We start from the raw sequence: 14900 nt of genomic DNA, 5'->3' as shown, positions 1-14900 counted from the left end.
ACAGTTTAAGAGATTATTTTTGATTGCTCTGGGGTCCCCGCACATGAGCGGGACTATTCACTAGATTATGACTATACACAGATATCCCCTACTACAGACCTAGGACCAACACCCACAAAAGAAATGTAGGGACCATCCTAGACAACCAGCTTAACATGACGCCTCAACCCAACGTAGTGTACACCTCCTACTTCCACATCCTACGCATGTTACGAAAGATGTTAAAATGGTTGCCTCAGAACACCAGACAGACCGGCACAGAAGTCCTCATCACCAGCAGACTGGATTACAGCAACACTCTCTACGTCGGGATCACCAAACAACTCCTACACAGACTCTAGACCATTCAGAACACCGCTGAAAGACTCTTACTCAACCTCACAAGCCACACCCACATCATGCCACACCCACATCACACCTAAAGAAGCTTCACTGACTCCCCATTTACAAGTGCAGCCAGTTCAAACTTCTCACACACATATGCAAATCCCTATACAACACATGACCAGAATACCTGAACAGCCGCATACACTTTCACCAATTCACCAAACACCTATGCTCTGCCTCACTCTCACTCATTCCCCACATGTGCTAAAGCAAAACTAGAGGTCACCCATTCTCCTACAACACACCCAAGCCAAGGAACAACCTCCCTCAACACATCAGAGGCTCCTTCTCACTTCTTAAGTTCCGCAAGAAGTTGAAGTCCTGGCACTTCTTATAAGCACCTTAGGGACCACAAATCTACAAACCTGACTAAGCACCTGGATAACCTGTCAGGTTATTGTGCACTATACAAATCAATACAACATAACATACTTCTGTGAAAACTCCACAAATAGTTGGTTTTACACATTATGGTATTTGGTAGTCTTAATGTGAAGGCTGGACTCTTAGTTGGGGTCCAAGCGATGAAGTCTCTTCAGTTTCGAGGCATGGGGAGGGGCAAAGAACTTCAGAAGAGTGATGGATTGTTCGACGTAAAATGGAGTCATGACCTTTGATAGGTCGCTCTAGTCCTGAGCACAAATCTGTCCGAAAAGTAGGTGGTGGGCCACGGACAGAAGGACTAGCAAGACTTGAAGCTCACCCACGAAGATGAGCTGAGGTGAAAGAGAGAAGGGAGTCAGTCTTCAGGATCATCTGACGTAGGTAACAGCTGTGCAATGGCTCAAAACAGGTACCTAAAATGAATTAACGGCCAAATCAGAATCCAGCGGAGGTATTACAAAAGATTTAGGAGGTAAACCGGTGGAGCAAACCTTTGAGTAAACACATACTAACAGGTGATTTGAACAAAAACGGTTGGTCCGGTAAATGCAAAAGGCTGACAGATAACCTTTAACAGTTCCAACTTCAAGGACTTGCTGGGCCAAAGACAAGACAATCAGTAACATATACAATGGTGTAAATCGTAGCAGGTCTGTGTTACAGGTGGCACACCAAAACACAAACTTGCCCCAGCATCTTACATTAATAGATTTGGAAGAAAGATGCCTGGCTGCTTCGGGAAGTAGATCAAATGGAGTCAAACGCAGCTGCTTTATCTCCACGCATGGAGATGCAGAATGCGAAGCCCTGGTTACAGGCCCCTGAGCTGCTGCTGCTGTGACAGGATATCCTCCCAAAGCTGCACCCTGCTAGGAGGACAGATGCTCATTGCCAACACCAGCAAATGCATGTGGCGGCCTCTCATCTCCACCTCTTGCAGATTACCTCCCCAACCAAGAAGTGACATGTCAATCACCATAGTCATCTCTGGGAGGTGTAAAGAGAGGAGGTCTGCCTCTGGTCTAACTGGGTTTAAAAGGCCACCACTGCAAATCTTTATCAATTTTCTCCAAACCCCAGACAGAATCAGACCTGTTCACCTGGTGATGGGCTCACTGATACTTCTGATTCTATTGCACATTGTACATGCACCATCTGGTATAGTTTAAGTGAACGATGCAGTAGCCCAGTAAGCCAAGGATTCTCAGAACCATCATCACTGAGAACCAGGACAGAGGCCTAAACATCTGTATCATAGCCCTGGACTAGTTGATCTGGACGGAAGGCCCAAATCTGCACCATATCCAGGTTGGCTGTGATGAAAGGGAGCCTCTGCGGAGGAGTCCAGTGTGACTTCGACACCTTGATCATCAACCCAAGCAATGTAAGGAGGTTTGCAGTCATCTGGTGGTGGGCTGCGACTGACAGTGCTAAGCCCACTTCAATAGCCAGTCTGGGAAGGGAAAGACTGGTAGACCCAACGCTATGCTGCGTTCACCGCCATCACATTTGTGAACACACAAGGGGAGAATGGTGATACCAAAAGGGTAATCAATTATCAAGGAGAGAGAGGGACTGGGTTGCCAATCCGTATCCCCGAAATTATTTATATGTGATCAAGAGAAGACTCGCCTATTAATATGTGGTACAGGACTCAGGACTGTATGAGGAAAGGAACTTGTTGTGTTTCCTTATGAAGCCCTCAACGACCAACCTAGTTGGTGGCATGCTTCATCAACGGCCCACCCAGTGACACCGTATGTGTCCCGGGTGTGCTTCAACGGCTGTGTTACAGCGGAGCAGGTATTTTTTAGTGTGTGCAGTGATAGTGAAGTGAAACGTAAAAGAGTTAAAAGCTATCCAGTGGTCCCAGTACCTACGGGGGTTGTCTTTAATAGCTGGGCCTCTAGTAGCAGTAAAAAAAGAAAGAGCAGGTAAAAAATTAAAAAAGCACATTTATATTATTTCCAGATATTGAAGACACTAGAACTGTATATTAACATTATTTAACGCTTCATAGAGAAAATAACCCATTGTAGACTAAGATAAAACTCATAATAAAGTTAGGTGTGCTAACAGAAGCACTAATCAAACATTCCATATATAAATGTGAAAATGTCACTGTGTAAGAAATAAAATTACTAGTACAAAATGACAATGACAAACTTTACTAAAAAATCTAAACGGAAAAAACGAAAAAAGGCAAAAAATATTTTAACAGAATTGTTAAATGCCCGTCGCTATTAAAAAAAATCATAGTAGATTTGGTTTTGTGTTTCCTTATTGAGGATTGTAAACTCGCTTTTATTTAATAAAATACTGAAATCAGACATCCAGTCACCACTTCTGCACATCTGAAATTCACATTAATATGAAATCCTTATTAACGCGTGTTGAATGTAGAATGTGATTTCAAATATTCGCAACTATACACAATTTCCCTTGGTTCATATTTTACCAGACTATTATTTCCACTTTTTCACTGTTTACAAAAGAATAATTTGGGAATAACAAAGAAAAAAATACTTCAACAATTTGAAAGAAAGCCAGAAAACGACCAACTTAAAATTATAGCACACTAGGAATCAGTCATACAATTTACCTTGAATGGCTTATCCCCGCTATGGGTCAGCATATGCCTCTGTAACCAGCTTTGACTCGTTGAAGGTGTGTTGTATACTTTGCACCCTTTCCACAAACAAACAAAAACCTGGTAAAGAAAAAATATTTACATTAACTATCCTTTATTTACGAGCTTATTTTCAATTCGATATTCTAGCAATTACTCTACAACGATTTCAGATGTAAACCTATCATTCACACGCATGAAAAAATGTCTGAATCATTTTAATAACTGTTAGCAAAATAACCAAGGAACATTATTAACGGTAATTGGTTCAAACTCTCGGCATCAATATAACAAATTCCTTCATCGCATATAATCTATATGAAACGCACTAAGCACTAATTGCCCACATCCCATTATAAAGAGGAGTAGAGGAGTACACATTATTCTGAGAAGACTGATTGTCACACCTAACTGCAAAGCGCGCCCAAATATGAGAACTAATGTTTACAGAGAAGCAACAAACTAGGAAATATGAGAGAGCTTTGGTGACTGCCCTGTTGATCAGCTTATTTTTCTTCAAACAGATTTTTATTATTTTAGAAGAGAAAGAGGATACAACCGTAAAGCACTGCAAAGCATGTCAAATATAATACCAGAATTCACTCATTCGGTTTGACTATTACACAGCAGTGGCAAAGTGTAAACCGTTTCCTTACAACTAAAGGAAGGATGTATCATAATATGACAGCGAAGCTTCGTGATGCCAAATATTAACTGGGTTGATGTTGCGAAGTGAGAGACGGAGAAGACGCGAGAGAAAGGAATAGAAAAAGAAGAAGGAGGAAAGGGAAGACAAAGCAAACGCCGATCAAAGGATAGGGTGTAAGAGGTCCGAAAAGGAAGGTTTGAGACTCCAACTTTGCAGACGCACTAGGTGTTTAGCTAATTAATTTTAAAAATGAGACTACAGATGAGGAACTCTCACAAGATCCAGATATTTTTCCGGGTGGTTTAATTTTTTGGGAGATCTAGTTTGTTTTGTAATTTGACAGAGGATCTGTAATTAAAATTGCCACTGGTGTGGGTGTAGTCTGTTACTCTAATTAAACAGACCCAAGCCCACCATGCGTGGAAAGAGATTTTTGTAACATTTCCAGTCACTGAGGATCAATTTTATACCAATAATTAACAGCAAGTCTAATAAGGAATATGCTACTTACCAGTATGCATCTGTTCTTGGCATGTAGGGCTGCTGACATTCATATCTGTGCATAGATCGCCACCTAGTGTTGGGTCCGGATGATTGCACTTTGTTGTCTTGGAAGAGTCTTCGAAGTATCACGAGATAGGTGACTCCTCCCCTGGACTACAGTGCGCATGGGCATCTTCTCCATCCTCAGATTGTTTTTCGCCATTGTGGCAGAGATGGAGATAGGAAAGTAAGAGATGGCCATGCCAAAGATTATGCTGCAGCTGCGACAGGCACCGGGGAGGAGGGCGGGCGATATGAATGTCAGCAGCCCTACATGCCAAGAACAGATGCAAACTGGTAAGTAGCATATTCCGTTCGAGGCATGTGGGCTGCTGAATTCATATCTGTGCATAGACTGAATAGCAGTATCTCCTCTAGCGGTGGCCACCTGTGCCAGCTGCAGCAGTTTGGAAAAGAGTTTTGAGGACAGCCTGGCCCTAAGCAGCTTGCTGTTTTGCTTGCACGTCTACACAGTAGTGTTTAGTGAAAGTGTGTATGGTGGTCCAAGTGGCTGCCTTACAGATGTCTTCAAGGGGAATATTTCCTAGGAAAGCCATGGATGCCCCCATTTTCCGAGTAGAGTGTGCTCTAGGGGGGACTGTTAAAGTGCGTTTAGCTTTGAGATAACATATTTGAATGCATTGAACTATTCCTGACTTTGAAATAGGATTTCCTTTGTGCTGTGGTGCAAAAGCAACAAATAGTTGTTTTGTTTTTCTAAATGATTTAGTCCTGTCCACATAAAGTAGAGCTCTTTTTACATCTAGTGTGTGTAGGGCTCTCTCAGCTACTGACTGTGGGTTCTGAAAGAATACTGGCAGTTCAATTGCTTGATTGATATGGAAATTGGATACAACTTTAGGCATGAATTTGGGGTTTGTTCTAAGAACTACCCTGTTAACATGTACCTGCATGAAAGGTTCTTGAATTGTTAGTGCCTGTAATTCGCTCACTCTTCTGAGTGAGGTAATGGCAACTAAGAATGCAACCTTCCACATTAAGAAGTGTAGTTCGCATGAGTGTTAAGGTTCGAAAGGAGGTCCCATGAGTCTGGTAAGCACGATATTTAGATTCCAGACTGGGGAAGGGGGGTGTCGTGGAGGGATCACCCTCTTTAAACCTTCCATGAAGGCTTTGATTGCTGGTACTCTAAACAGTGAAAGGTGTTGCCTGTTTTGAAGGTATGCTGCTATAGCAGCAAGATGTAGTCGTATAGAAGAGTATGCTTAGTTACTTGTGTGTAAGTGCAGCAGGTAACATATAATGTTTTGTATGGAAGCGTCTAATGGGTTGATTTGGTTATTGTTGCAGTAAATAACAAATCTCTTCCATTTAGCTGCATAGCACGCTCGTGTGGTTGGTCGTCTTGCCTCCCTAACGATGTTCATGCAGTCTGGGGGCAAGTTAAGGTATCCGAATTCTAAGATTTCAGGAGCCAGATCGCTAGGTTCATCTGATTGGGATCTGGGTGTCTTATTTCTCCATGGTTCTGGGTTAGAAGATGGGGAGCAAGGCACAGTCGTGGATGAGGAACTACTGAAAGTTCTAGGAATGTTGTGTACCACGGTTGTCTCGCCCATGTGGGAGCAACTAGGATTAGTGTGAGTGAGTGTTGTCGCAGTTTGCGTGCCACCAGCGGGATCAGCGGTGCTGGGGGAAAAGCGTACGCAAATCTGCCTGACCAGTTCATCCATATCGCATTGCCCAGTGACAACGGATGTGGGAACCTGGCGGCAACGTACCGGCATTTGGAGTTTTCTTTTGTGTCGAACAGGTCTACCTCTGGGTGACCCCACTCTTCGAAGAAGGGCTGGAGAACTTGGGGGTGAATCTCCCATTCGTGTATTTGTTGGCTGTGCCTGCTGAGCAGGTCGGCAATCTGATTGTCCTTCCCTGGGAGGTGTTCCGCGAGGAGAAAATTTTTGGGGGGAATCGCCCATCTCCATATGCTCTGTGCCAGATGGGACAGCTGTGGAGAGTGTGTCCCCCCTGTTTTTGGATATAGTACATTGCGGTCATGTTGTCCCTTCGGATCAACACCGCCTTGTTGTACAAGTATTTCTGAAAAGCCTTCGTGGCTAGGAATATTGCTAGCAACTCTAGTTGGTTGATATGCAGCTGTTTCTGTTTGTTTGTCCAGAGCCTTTGTACTTTGTATTGTAGGAGATGGGCTCCCCAGCCTGTCAGTGATGCGTCCGCTGTTAGTACTAGTTGTGGAACTGGCTCTTGGAACAATCGTCCCTTGGAAAGGTTTTGTGTGTTCCACCACTGCAGAGAGTTGTGAGTGCGACTGTATACCAACACTAGGTCTTTTAGTTGTCCACGAGCCTGGTTCCATTGCCGTGCTAGGCGTTCCTGTAATGGGCGCATTTGGAGTCTGGTATGGGGGACAATGAATATGCAGGAGGCCATCATGCCTATGAGCTGCATGAAGACTTGAGCTGGCAAGGAATGTTGTGGCAGGAATTTGCGAATGAGTGTCTGCATGCTGGCTATCCTTGCTGAGTTTGGATATGCCTTTGCCACTGAGGTATTTATCGTGGCTCCCAGGTATTGCTGTATGTGGAAAGGCTGCAGATGCGATTTTGTGTAGTTGATTGAAAAGCCAAGGCTGTGTAGCAACTGTATTGTTTGTGACGTGTGTGCCGCACACTCTTGGTACGATTTTGCTTGTATTAGCTAATCATCCAGGTAAGGGTACACATGGACGTGTTGCCTCCTTAGATGTGCCACCACTGTCGCTAAGCATTTTGTAAACACTCTTGGAGCCGTGGTAACCCCGAAGGGCAAAACCTTGAACTGGTAGTGTTGACCTTCTATTGTGAACCTAAGGTATTTTCTGTGGGCTGGATGGATGGGTATATGGAAGTACGCATCCTTGAGGTCTAGTGTTGCTAGAAGTCTCCTTGCTGTAACAAGGGGAGCACTTGTTGTAGTGTGATCATATGGAAGTGCTCCGACAGTATGTATTGATTTAGGGGTCTGAGGTCCAATATTGGTCTGAGGGAACCGTCCTTCTTTGGAATAAGGAAGTATAGGGAGTATACTCCTGTCCCCTGTTGGTGGAAAGGGACTTGCTCTATGGCCCCCTTTTCCAGCATGCATTTCACCTCTTGTTGTAGCAGGGTGATGTGTTCTGTGGACATAGGACGATGTCTGGGTGGTATGTTCGGTGGCGTAGAAGTCAGTTCTAGGTAATAACCAGACTGGATAATTTCTCTTACCCACCTGTCCGTGGTAATTGGGCGCCAGACAGGTAGGAACTGCTGAAGTCTGCTTCCGACTGGTGTTAAGTGGTCCGGAGGCAGTGTAATGAAGTCACTGTTTTGTGGCAGTGGAGGCTCTGGTGTTATTGCCTCCACGCCCTCTTCCCTTATTACTGTTACCTCTGTAACCTCCCCTGGATGTGTTCTTATTGAAGGAACCTGGTGTGATACTTTTGTATGAGGCAGATGTTTGCGAAGCATTCCCTCGTGTGCTTGCTCTGTATGAGGAGCGTCGAAAGTAGCCCCTATGTTGTTGAAATTGCAAAGCACCCATAGATTTTGCGGTTTCAGTGTCCTTTTTCATTTTGTCCAATATGCTGTCGACAGCGGGGCCAAATAGAAAATCTGGATTGACCGGTTGGTTAAGAATGGTGGACTGCACCTCATTCTTAAAACCGGAAATACGCAGCCATGCATGTCTGCGTAGCAGGACGCTAGTATTAATTGACCTGGTTGCGGTGTCAGCAGCGTTGAGCGCACATTTGATGGAGGCGTCCTGGATGAGATCATTGGCTTGTGCTTTAAAAGGCTCGGGTAGGTGTTGCATAAGGCTTTCGAGCTGATCATAGTGCGCCCTGTCGTAGCGAGCCAGTAGGGCTTGTGTGTTAGCAATCCTCCATGAGTTGGAGGCTTGTGCAGCTACCCTTTTGCCTGATGCCTCTAGAATTTTTGACTCTTTGTCAGGGGAGGTGCTTCCCCTATAGTCTGAGAGTTGGCTCTTTTTCGTGCGTTTGCAACCACCAGAGAGTCTAGTGGCAACTGGCCCTTGATGTAAGTAGGGTCTGAGGGAGCTGGCCTATACTTTTTCTATATTCTGGGGTTGATTACCCGTGCCCTGGCTGGATCCTTAAATATGTCAGGTGCATGTTTTAGAACTCCCTTCAGCATTGGAAGCATTTTGACACTTTTTTCTGCAGTAGTGAATGTGTGAAACAGGAAGTCTTCCCCCACAGGTTCACTATGCATAACTACATTATGGAATTGTGCTGCCCTGACTATGAGTTGGTTGAAGACCACTGTGTCGTCTGTAGGTGACGGCTTAGTAGGATAAGTGGATACATCAGGGATGGGATGGGTGTCATAAGGGTCTGTTAGCTCTTCCCAAGGTTCCTCTTGGTTAGGATCTTGTGGGAAATCATATTGAGGCTGTGGCTCATATCCTGTGTCTCCCTCATCGTCCCCGTGGTGTGAAGGTGAGGAAGGAGCAAAAGGTGTGGTAGGCATGATAGGTTGAAAAGGGATGAAGGGTCTTGAGGGAAAAGTCCCAAAGTCCTTTTTCTTCAGTGGAATAGGTGAATCTGGTACAAAGTCCAAAGGCCTCTTTTTCCTATGCAGGATGGTAACTTTACCAGTGTCTGGGTTAATATATATTTTAGCTTGGTCGTCTGATTGATCTGGGTGGAATAATTCTTCCTCTACAGTCCTGGGTTTAGTGTTAGACTTATTCGGGTCGGTAACACTTGGTTTTTCAACGACTTTTGGAGGTTTGTTGGACTTTTTTGGCTCGGGCCCTGATTTTGGGTCGATGAGTGGTTTCGGGTCGACCGGAACTTTCGGGTCGACAAGTTTTTGATGCTCTATAGACTTCTTTGGATGAGTGTCTTTCACCGAGTCGATGATCTTTTTTGGATCGACTGGTGTCTTAGGAGCCGTTATCTTCGGGTCGATAGGCTTGTCCGGCTTCGATACTGGTTTCGGTACGGCACCGGTTGCCGGGTCGACGGTTTTCCGAACAGCAGGCTTGTTCGGGTCGGCGACCTTTTTCGGTTCGGCGCCCCTTGGCGCTATGCCTTTGTTCGGGTCGACCAGTCTTTTGGGGTCGACGGTTTTTGGCTGAACGGCCTTTGTGAGGTCGACAGTCTTTTTTGGCTCGACGCTCTTTGGCTGTGCGGCCTTTTTTGGATCGACGCCCTTCGGGTCGGTGACCTTTTTTGGCTCTGAAACCTTCTTCTGGATGATCGTACTGGGCCCTGGTGTTTCTGAAGGATTCGGTTTCGGTTTTGGAGCCGAGCCGGAAGGCGGGGCTGGCAAAAGTTTCTTATGATCTTGGCTAAGGCCTTTTGGCGATGCCTCGACCGGAGCCTTTGGTAACGGGCTAGTCGGTGTCGGGGGTAGTGTACTCACGATTTGCCCCGATGGGAGTTCCTCGTCGGAGTCGTCCTCGATGGTGACTATTTCGAGGTCCGAGTCTGGGGTGTCCTGTAGATCCTGGTCATCATCGAACATGTTGTCCGGTTCCGGTGCCTGTCGCTGCATTTCTTGCCTAACAGCCCGTCCGTTTCGTATAGTTTTTTTTGGATCGAATCTGGGCGCAGGCCGGGCAGGTTTCTTCCCTATGATCTGGGGAAAGGCACTTGTTGCATACTGAGTGTTTATCAGTATGTGGGAACTTGGAGTGGCATTGTGGGTACCTTTTAAACGGGCTTCTTTCCATAGACGGTCGGCTCACGTGGCGTCGAAAAGGCCCAACGGCCCGCGTCGACGACCGATGCGAGATGGAAGTTTGGATCGAGTAGAGAGGTACCGAACAAGAACAATACCGATGAAGACGAAGGCCTTTTGGCCTTTAGAAAAGTTTTGTTCTCGATTCCGATTTGGAGTATAGGAGTTTGCATCCAAACCCAATGGCGGAAAAAAACAATCTGAGGATGGAGAAGATGCCCATGCGCACTGTAGTCTAGGGGAGGAGTCACCTATCTCGTGATACTTCGAAGACTCTTCCAAGACAACAAAGAGCAATCATCCGGACCCAACACTAGGCGGCAATCTATGCACAGATATGAATTCAGCAGCCCACATGCCTCGAACCGATCTATCATATTGCTCTAAAACAGGGCTTTCCAAAGTCTGACCTGGAGGACCGGATCCATGCCAGATTTTTAGTATATCCACATTTAGATAAAAGTAGTTATCTTAAAAATCTGGCACGGAACCAGCCTGCTAAGACCAACTATGGGGAACCCTGCTCTAGAACATATGGAAGGGTAAATGCAGTGGACCTAGGATGATAGTTTAAAGATCAATGATAACATTGATTTGGAAAATAATTTGAACATTATGTCCGATTTGACTCCAGAGAGCCCTAATATCAGCACAGTAGAAGAGCTTGTGTTCTAGATCAGCCATGTGTTCTGTGCAATTCCAGCGTTTGGAGGAATCAATTTGGCCACACTTAAGTTTCTCAGGATCCAGAGGAATATACCTTGATATCCTGCATTATTTTTCCTCAAAGGGAATCAACGCGGTCGTTACAACAACCGTAATGTGATTCCACATACCACTACTCCGCAAGTCAGAACAACGATTTGCGGAGGGGGGCGCTGGATTTTGGCGGACAATAGGGAAGGTGTTGGATTTTGATCCAACACCTTCCCCCCACCCCCCCCAACACCACCTCCCCTCTCCGCAAGTAGTTGTTCCGACTTGCGGAGTAATGGTATGTGGAATCACAATGCGTTGTTGTAACAACCACGTTGTGAGTCGCTGCTAGGAAAAAGATTTGTGGTAAAAGCTGTTTACCGATCGAGAGAGATTTATGAGTGCCCCATTGTTTACATTGATATATTTGGGAGGAGATCTTAAGTTTCATTGAGTTTTCAAGAATATAGGACCCCTCTTGAAATGTGAATGGAGTAGCAATCAATTTGTCAAGAGAGCATTGCCATTTCTTTTGGATATAGGTTTTACTTGATTGAGTATTTAGTATATTCACGCAGCTATGTGAATATGAGAAGCAGTTTTGGTGAGGAAATGGTTAGTGTCTGATTCGTATAACTTATGGACTGTCCTCACAGAAACTTTGAGCCTTCGAAATTTGTGAAAGTCAGATAAATTCAGGAAGTATCCTTGTACTCATGAGGAGGTGAGTAAAGTGGTTATACACAAAGCATTTTTCAGAGTTTTTACTATCCATGGACAAAAACGGAGGAGTCCTTTTTTCCATTTAGGTGTGTAAAGTAACCAAGGTCCTGATGAGACTGTAATAATCATTTGGGATTGAAATGCCAAACCACCGTCCCCCTTTGATTGCCTAACAGCTATATAACACTAGGAGACATTGTGGGCAGATTGACACTATCTGTGGTTTCAAAATACTTTGAAGTTATTTTTCAGCCATTGGGGAAAGTACAGTGTCTTGGATCATGTATGTTCACGATTTGAGCACTGCGTCATCAGCACTATGTTCACTTTTTGTATATTTCACAGGCTACTCTGCATAGTGTGGATAAATAAGAGTGTTGAGTACTTATTGCTACTTGTCTCCATTGTTAAATTAAGAATGATAGTTACAATGGAATTGGATACAACAGATGCACACGCTCAAGATCCCCCTGTTAATGAGTCCCATGGGACAATTGTGGCATTATAATATGGTTACCCTAGTCTGCGTGGGCAAATGGGGTTTTCCTTGTTGAATGTATAGATGCTTATCATTGAGCAATGTTCTATCCCACTTCCAGTATGACGAGAATATTTTTTGTTATTAAAAGTATTTGCAATTTGTCAAAAGCAGCAAAACATGTACATGCTACCTTCAGAACAGTACCAGTCAGGAATACAAAATATTCAGGATAATAAAAGACTCAAACTAATTCTCCATTCCCTAATTCTCCATTCCCCATATTGATTTCACTGGAATGATTTCATTGCACATTGTATAATCTTTCTCTGCATATTCATCTAAACAAATCAAATGAATGGATCACTTTGTGACAAGAAATACGCACAAGTGAGGTTGTTTGTATATGGATATAAAAAACATTTCAGCTTCATTTTTGTATTTCAAAAGACTTAAAATAAGGGAAATTAGCTTCAAACTCTGGCATACACCCTTGTAACTGGGACTGTACCCATAGTTGTACTGATGTGTACTGTTCTTGAAATATGAAGATACCAGACAAACAGTTGCAGCAGGACATTTGCTTGTGGGTTTTGTATGATAGAATGAAGGTTAACATTGCACACTGAAGCATTTGTCTGTAATCCCAGGAGTACATTTTTTTCAAGGTCTCTGTCCCATTAATTGGTAAAAGGGCAGGAGGCAAATATGTTCTCGAATAAAACCTGTTAATCCCTGAAGGAACTGGGAGGCTCAAGTGCCCAATTTGTTTTCTAGGACCCTTGATCAGAATCCATTTCCTTCACTTGATAGGTCATAATGTAAGATTATTAAATCCAAAAAGCATATTCTGGACTTCTTGAAATTCACTTTATAACCTGCTTCAACTAGTACTATCCCAATCCTGCCCAGGTGTTGTGTAAATGTTCTTTCAAATCACCATCTGTCAAGTAAAAGGTTTTCAACATAAAAAAAGGATCCGTGGATGACATTGCTGTAATTCAATTATACCTGAAGTGAATACTCCAGGGCAACTTTGATACCTCAGTGGGGGTCAAGTAAAACCAAACTGTGTCCCTTTTTTGTATTTTTAATGTGTACATCAGAAATCCAGTTCAATATGCACTCTGTACTGCATATGTTTAGCAACATAAATTCAAAATGTGGTAGTGCAATACAGTTCTCAAAGACTAATCAGGTTTTTTAAAATTGATTTTGCTGCATGGTACATATGTCCACATTTAAAACAAAATTGAGTCACTGTTGCAGATCAGATCGTGTTGTTTAAAATGGCATCTCGTGAGTAATCGATAAGCAACTGTAGTTCCGCCTTAAATCACCTTATCAGACCACTGGGATGTGCTGCTGGGTTCAAAAATGCACCTCACGTGGATGTGGAATTTAACTGCATGAGAGCAGGTAGTAAGTCTAGCACGGCGCCTCCTGTTACGAGTGCTGGGTTACTACTGTCTTCGCATGGCGTTATATCCTCCCCAATGTGCACTCTAACACCTCAAACCTCCATTATCCGTTATGTGAAGCTTCTGTCTGCATCCTCGCTCTCAAGTACGTCAGCAGGGGTTCTCAGATGTCTCGTGGTCGGAAGTCAATGGCAGGAGCACTGCATAAGTAGTCATTTGTTCCCTGCACTGTGTTAGATCGTTCAGCCAATCTTTGAAGTTAGGGGCCCATCCTCTGCTCCATCGGCATACTACCCTACGTTTTGCCAGAAACAGTCCCAGTGAGAAAAATGTGTGTGTGTGACAAGTAGTTCTTCTGTGTAGCCTGGGAGTGCGATGGCCGTAGTAAGAGAAATGGGGCCATCCATCATCCTGGACAATGCTGCTGCCACCTCCATTGAATACCTGTGTATCGTTTCACATTGCCAGGCTTGGTGTAGAAAGCCCACTCCCTCCTGTCAGCATCTGTCACATCGGTCATCTAGTCGTAATTTGTATCTGTAAAGTCTTGCCGGTATATAGTATACCCATTGTAAGAATTTGTAGTGTATAAGGGGCAGCCGGCTACTGGCGGTTATCATGCCTGTGTGTTTGCAGTAATAGAACCATTGCCCATCAGTGAGTGGTGCGTCTAGCTCAAAGTCCCAGCCCTTGTCGCGAGCCAGTCTGTGGGTCCGGTCTCTGTCAGGGCAGCACGGTAGAGCCTGGAAACCGCGTGTGCCGGTACCGGTGCCTGCAAAAAGCTGTGCAGTGTATCTAGTGTGGGGGGCTAATGGGGAAATGTGGGTGTGGCGGTTAGGAGGACAGGTCTTATTCTAATGCATACAAAGATTTCCAGTGGTGTGATGGCTTCTTCATTCATCAGTGTGTCCCGATCTTTAAATAATCCTTCCTAATAAAGATACCCCTAGGTGTCAAACCCCTCTTCCGCAGCATGTTGCAGCGCAGCAGAAGGCCTCATGAGTGACCAGGATCCACTGATGGTGAGGGAGAGGCAATAATTTGAATACAATAGGGATTTGTTCATTCTTCTACCTAACCGTCGCCACACAAGGTTGGTGCAGGCCACAGCAGAGTAAGTAGTGTCTTCGCCTGAAACCCTAGCACCCAAAAAAGGACGGAGGCAGGGGGACCATGTATCCTTGATCAACGGCCAGATGGGGCATGTAGGGGGGGCAGATTAGGCCAATAGGTCACATCATGGGCTCGCTGATGTTTGGATCTAACGTGGTCTTCGAGCTCT

At 44.5% G+C, this 14900-nt stretch overlaps 1 protein-coding gene across 3 annotated transcripts in view; it reads right to left on the bottom strand.

Annotated features, from left to right (window-relative positions):
- AEBP2 (AE binding protein 2) overlaps positions 1–14900 on the bottom strand; it is a 634726-nt gene that overhangs the window by 395406 nt on the left and 224420 nt on the right. For all 3 annotated transcript variants that reach the window (XM_078674048.1, XM_078674047.1, XM_078674049.1), the window contains exon 3: positions 3374–3481. In XM_078674048.1, coding sequence (XP_078530174.1) covers positions 3374–3481 — 108 coding nt within the window. The remainder of the gene's footprint in view (positions 1–3373; positions 3482–14900) is intronic.

The sequence above is a fragment of the Lissotriton helveticus genome, chromosome 1_1, assembly GCF_964261635.1.
Source record: "Lissotriton helveticus chromosome 1_1, aLisHel1.1, whole genome shotgun sequence".
Lineage (NCBI taxonomy): Eukaryota > Metazoa > Chordata > Amphibia > Caudata > Salamandridae > Lissotriton > Lissotriton helveticus.
The sequence above is the reverse complement of the archived record's forward strand: the minus strand, read 5'-3'. Positions and strand labels throughout refer to the sequence as shown.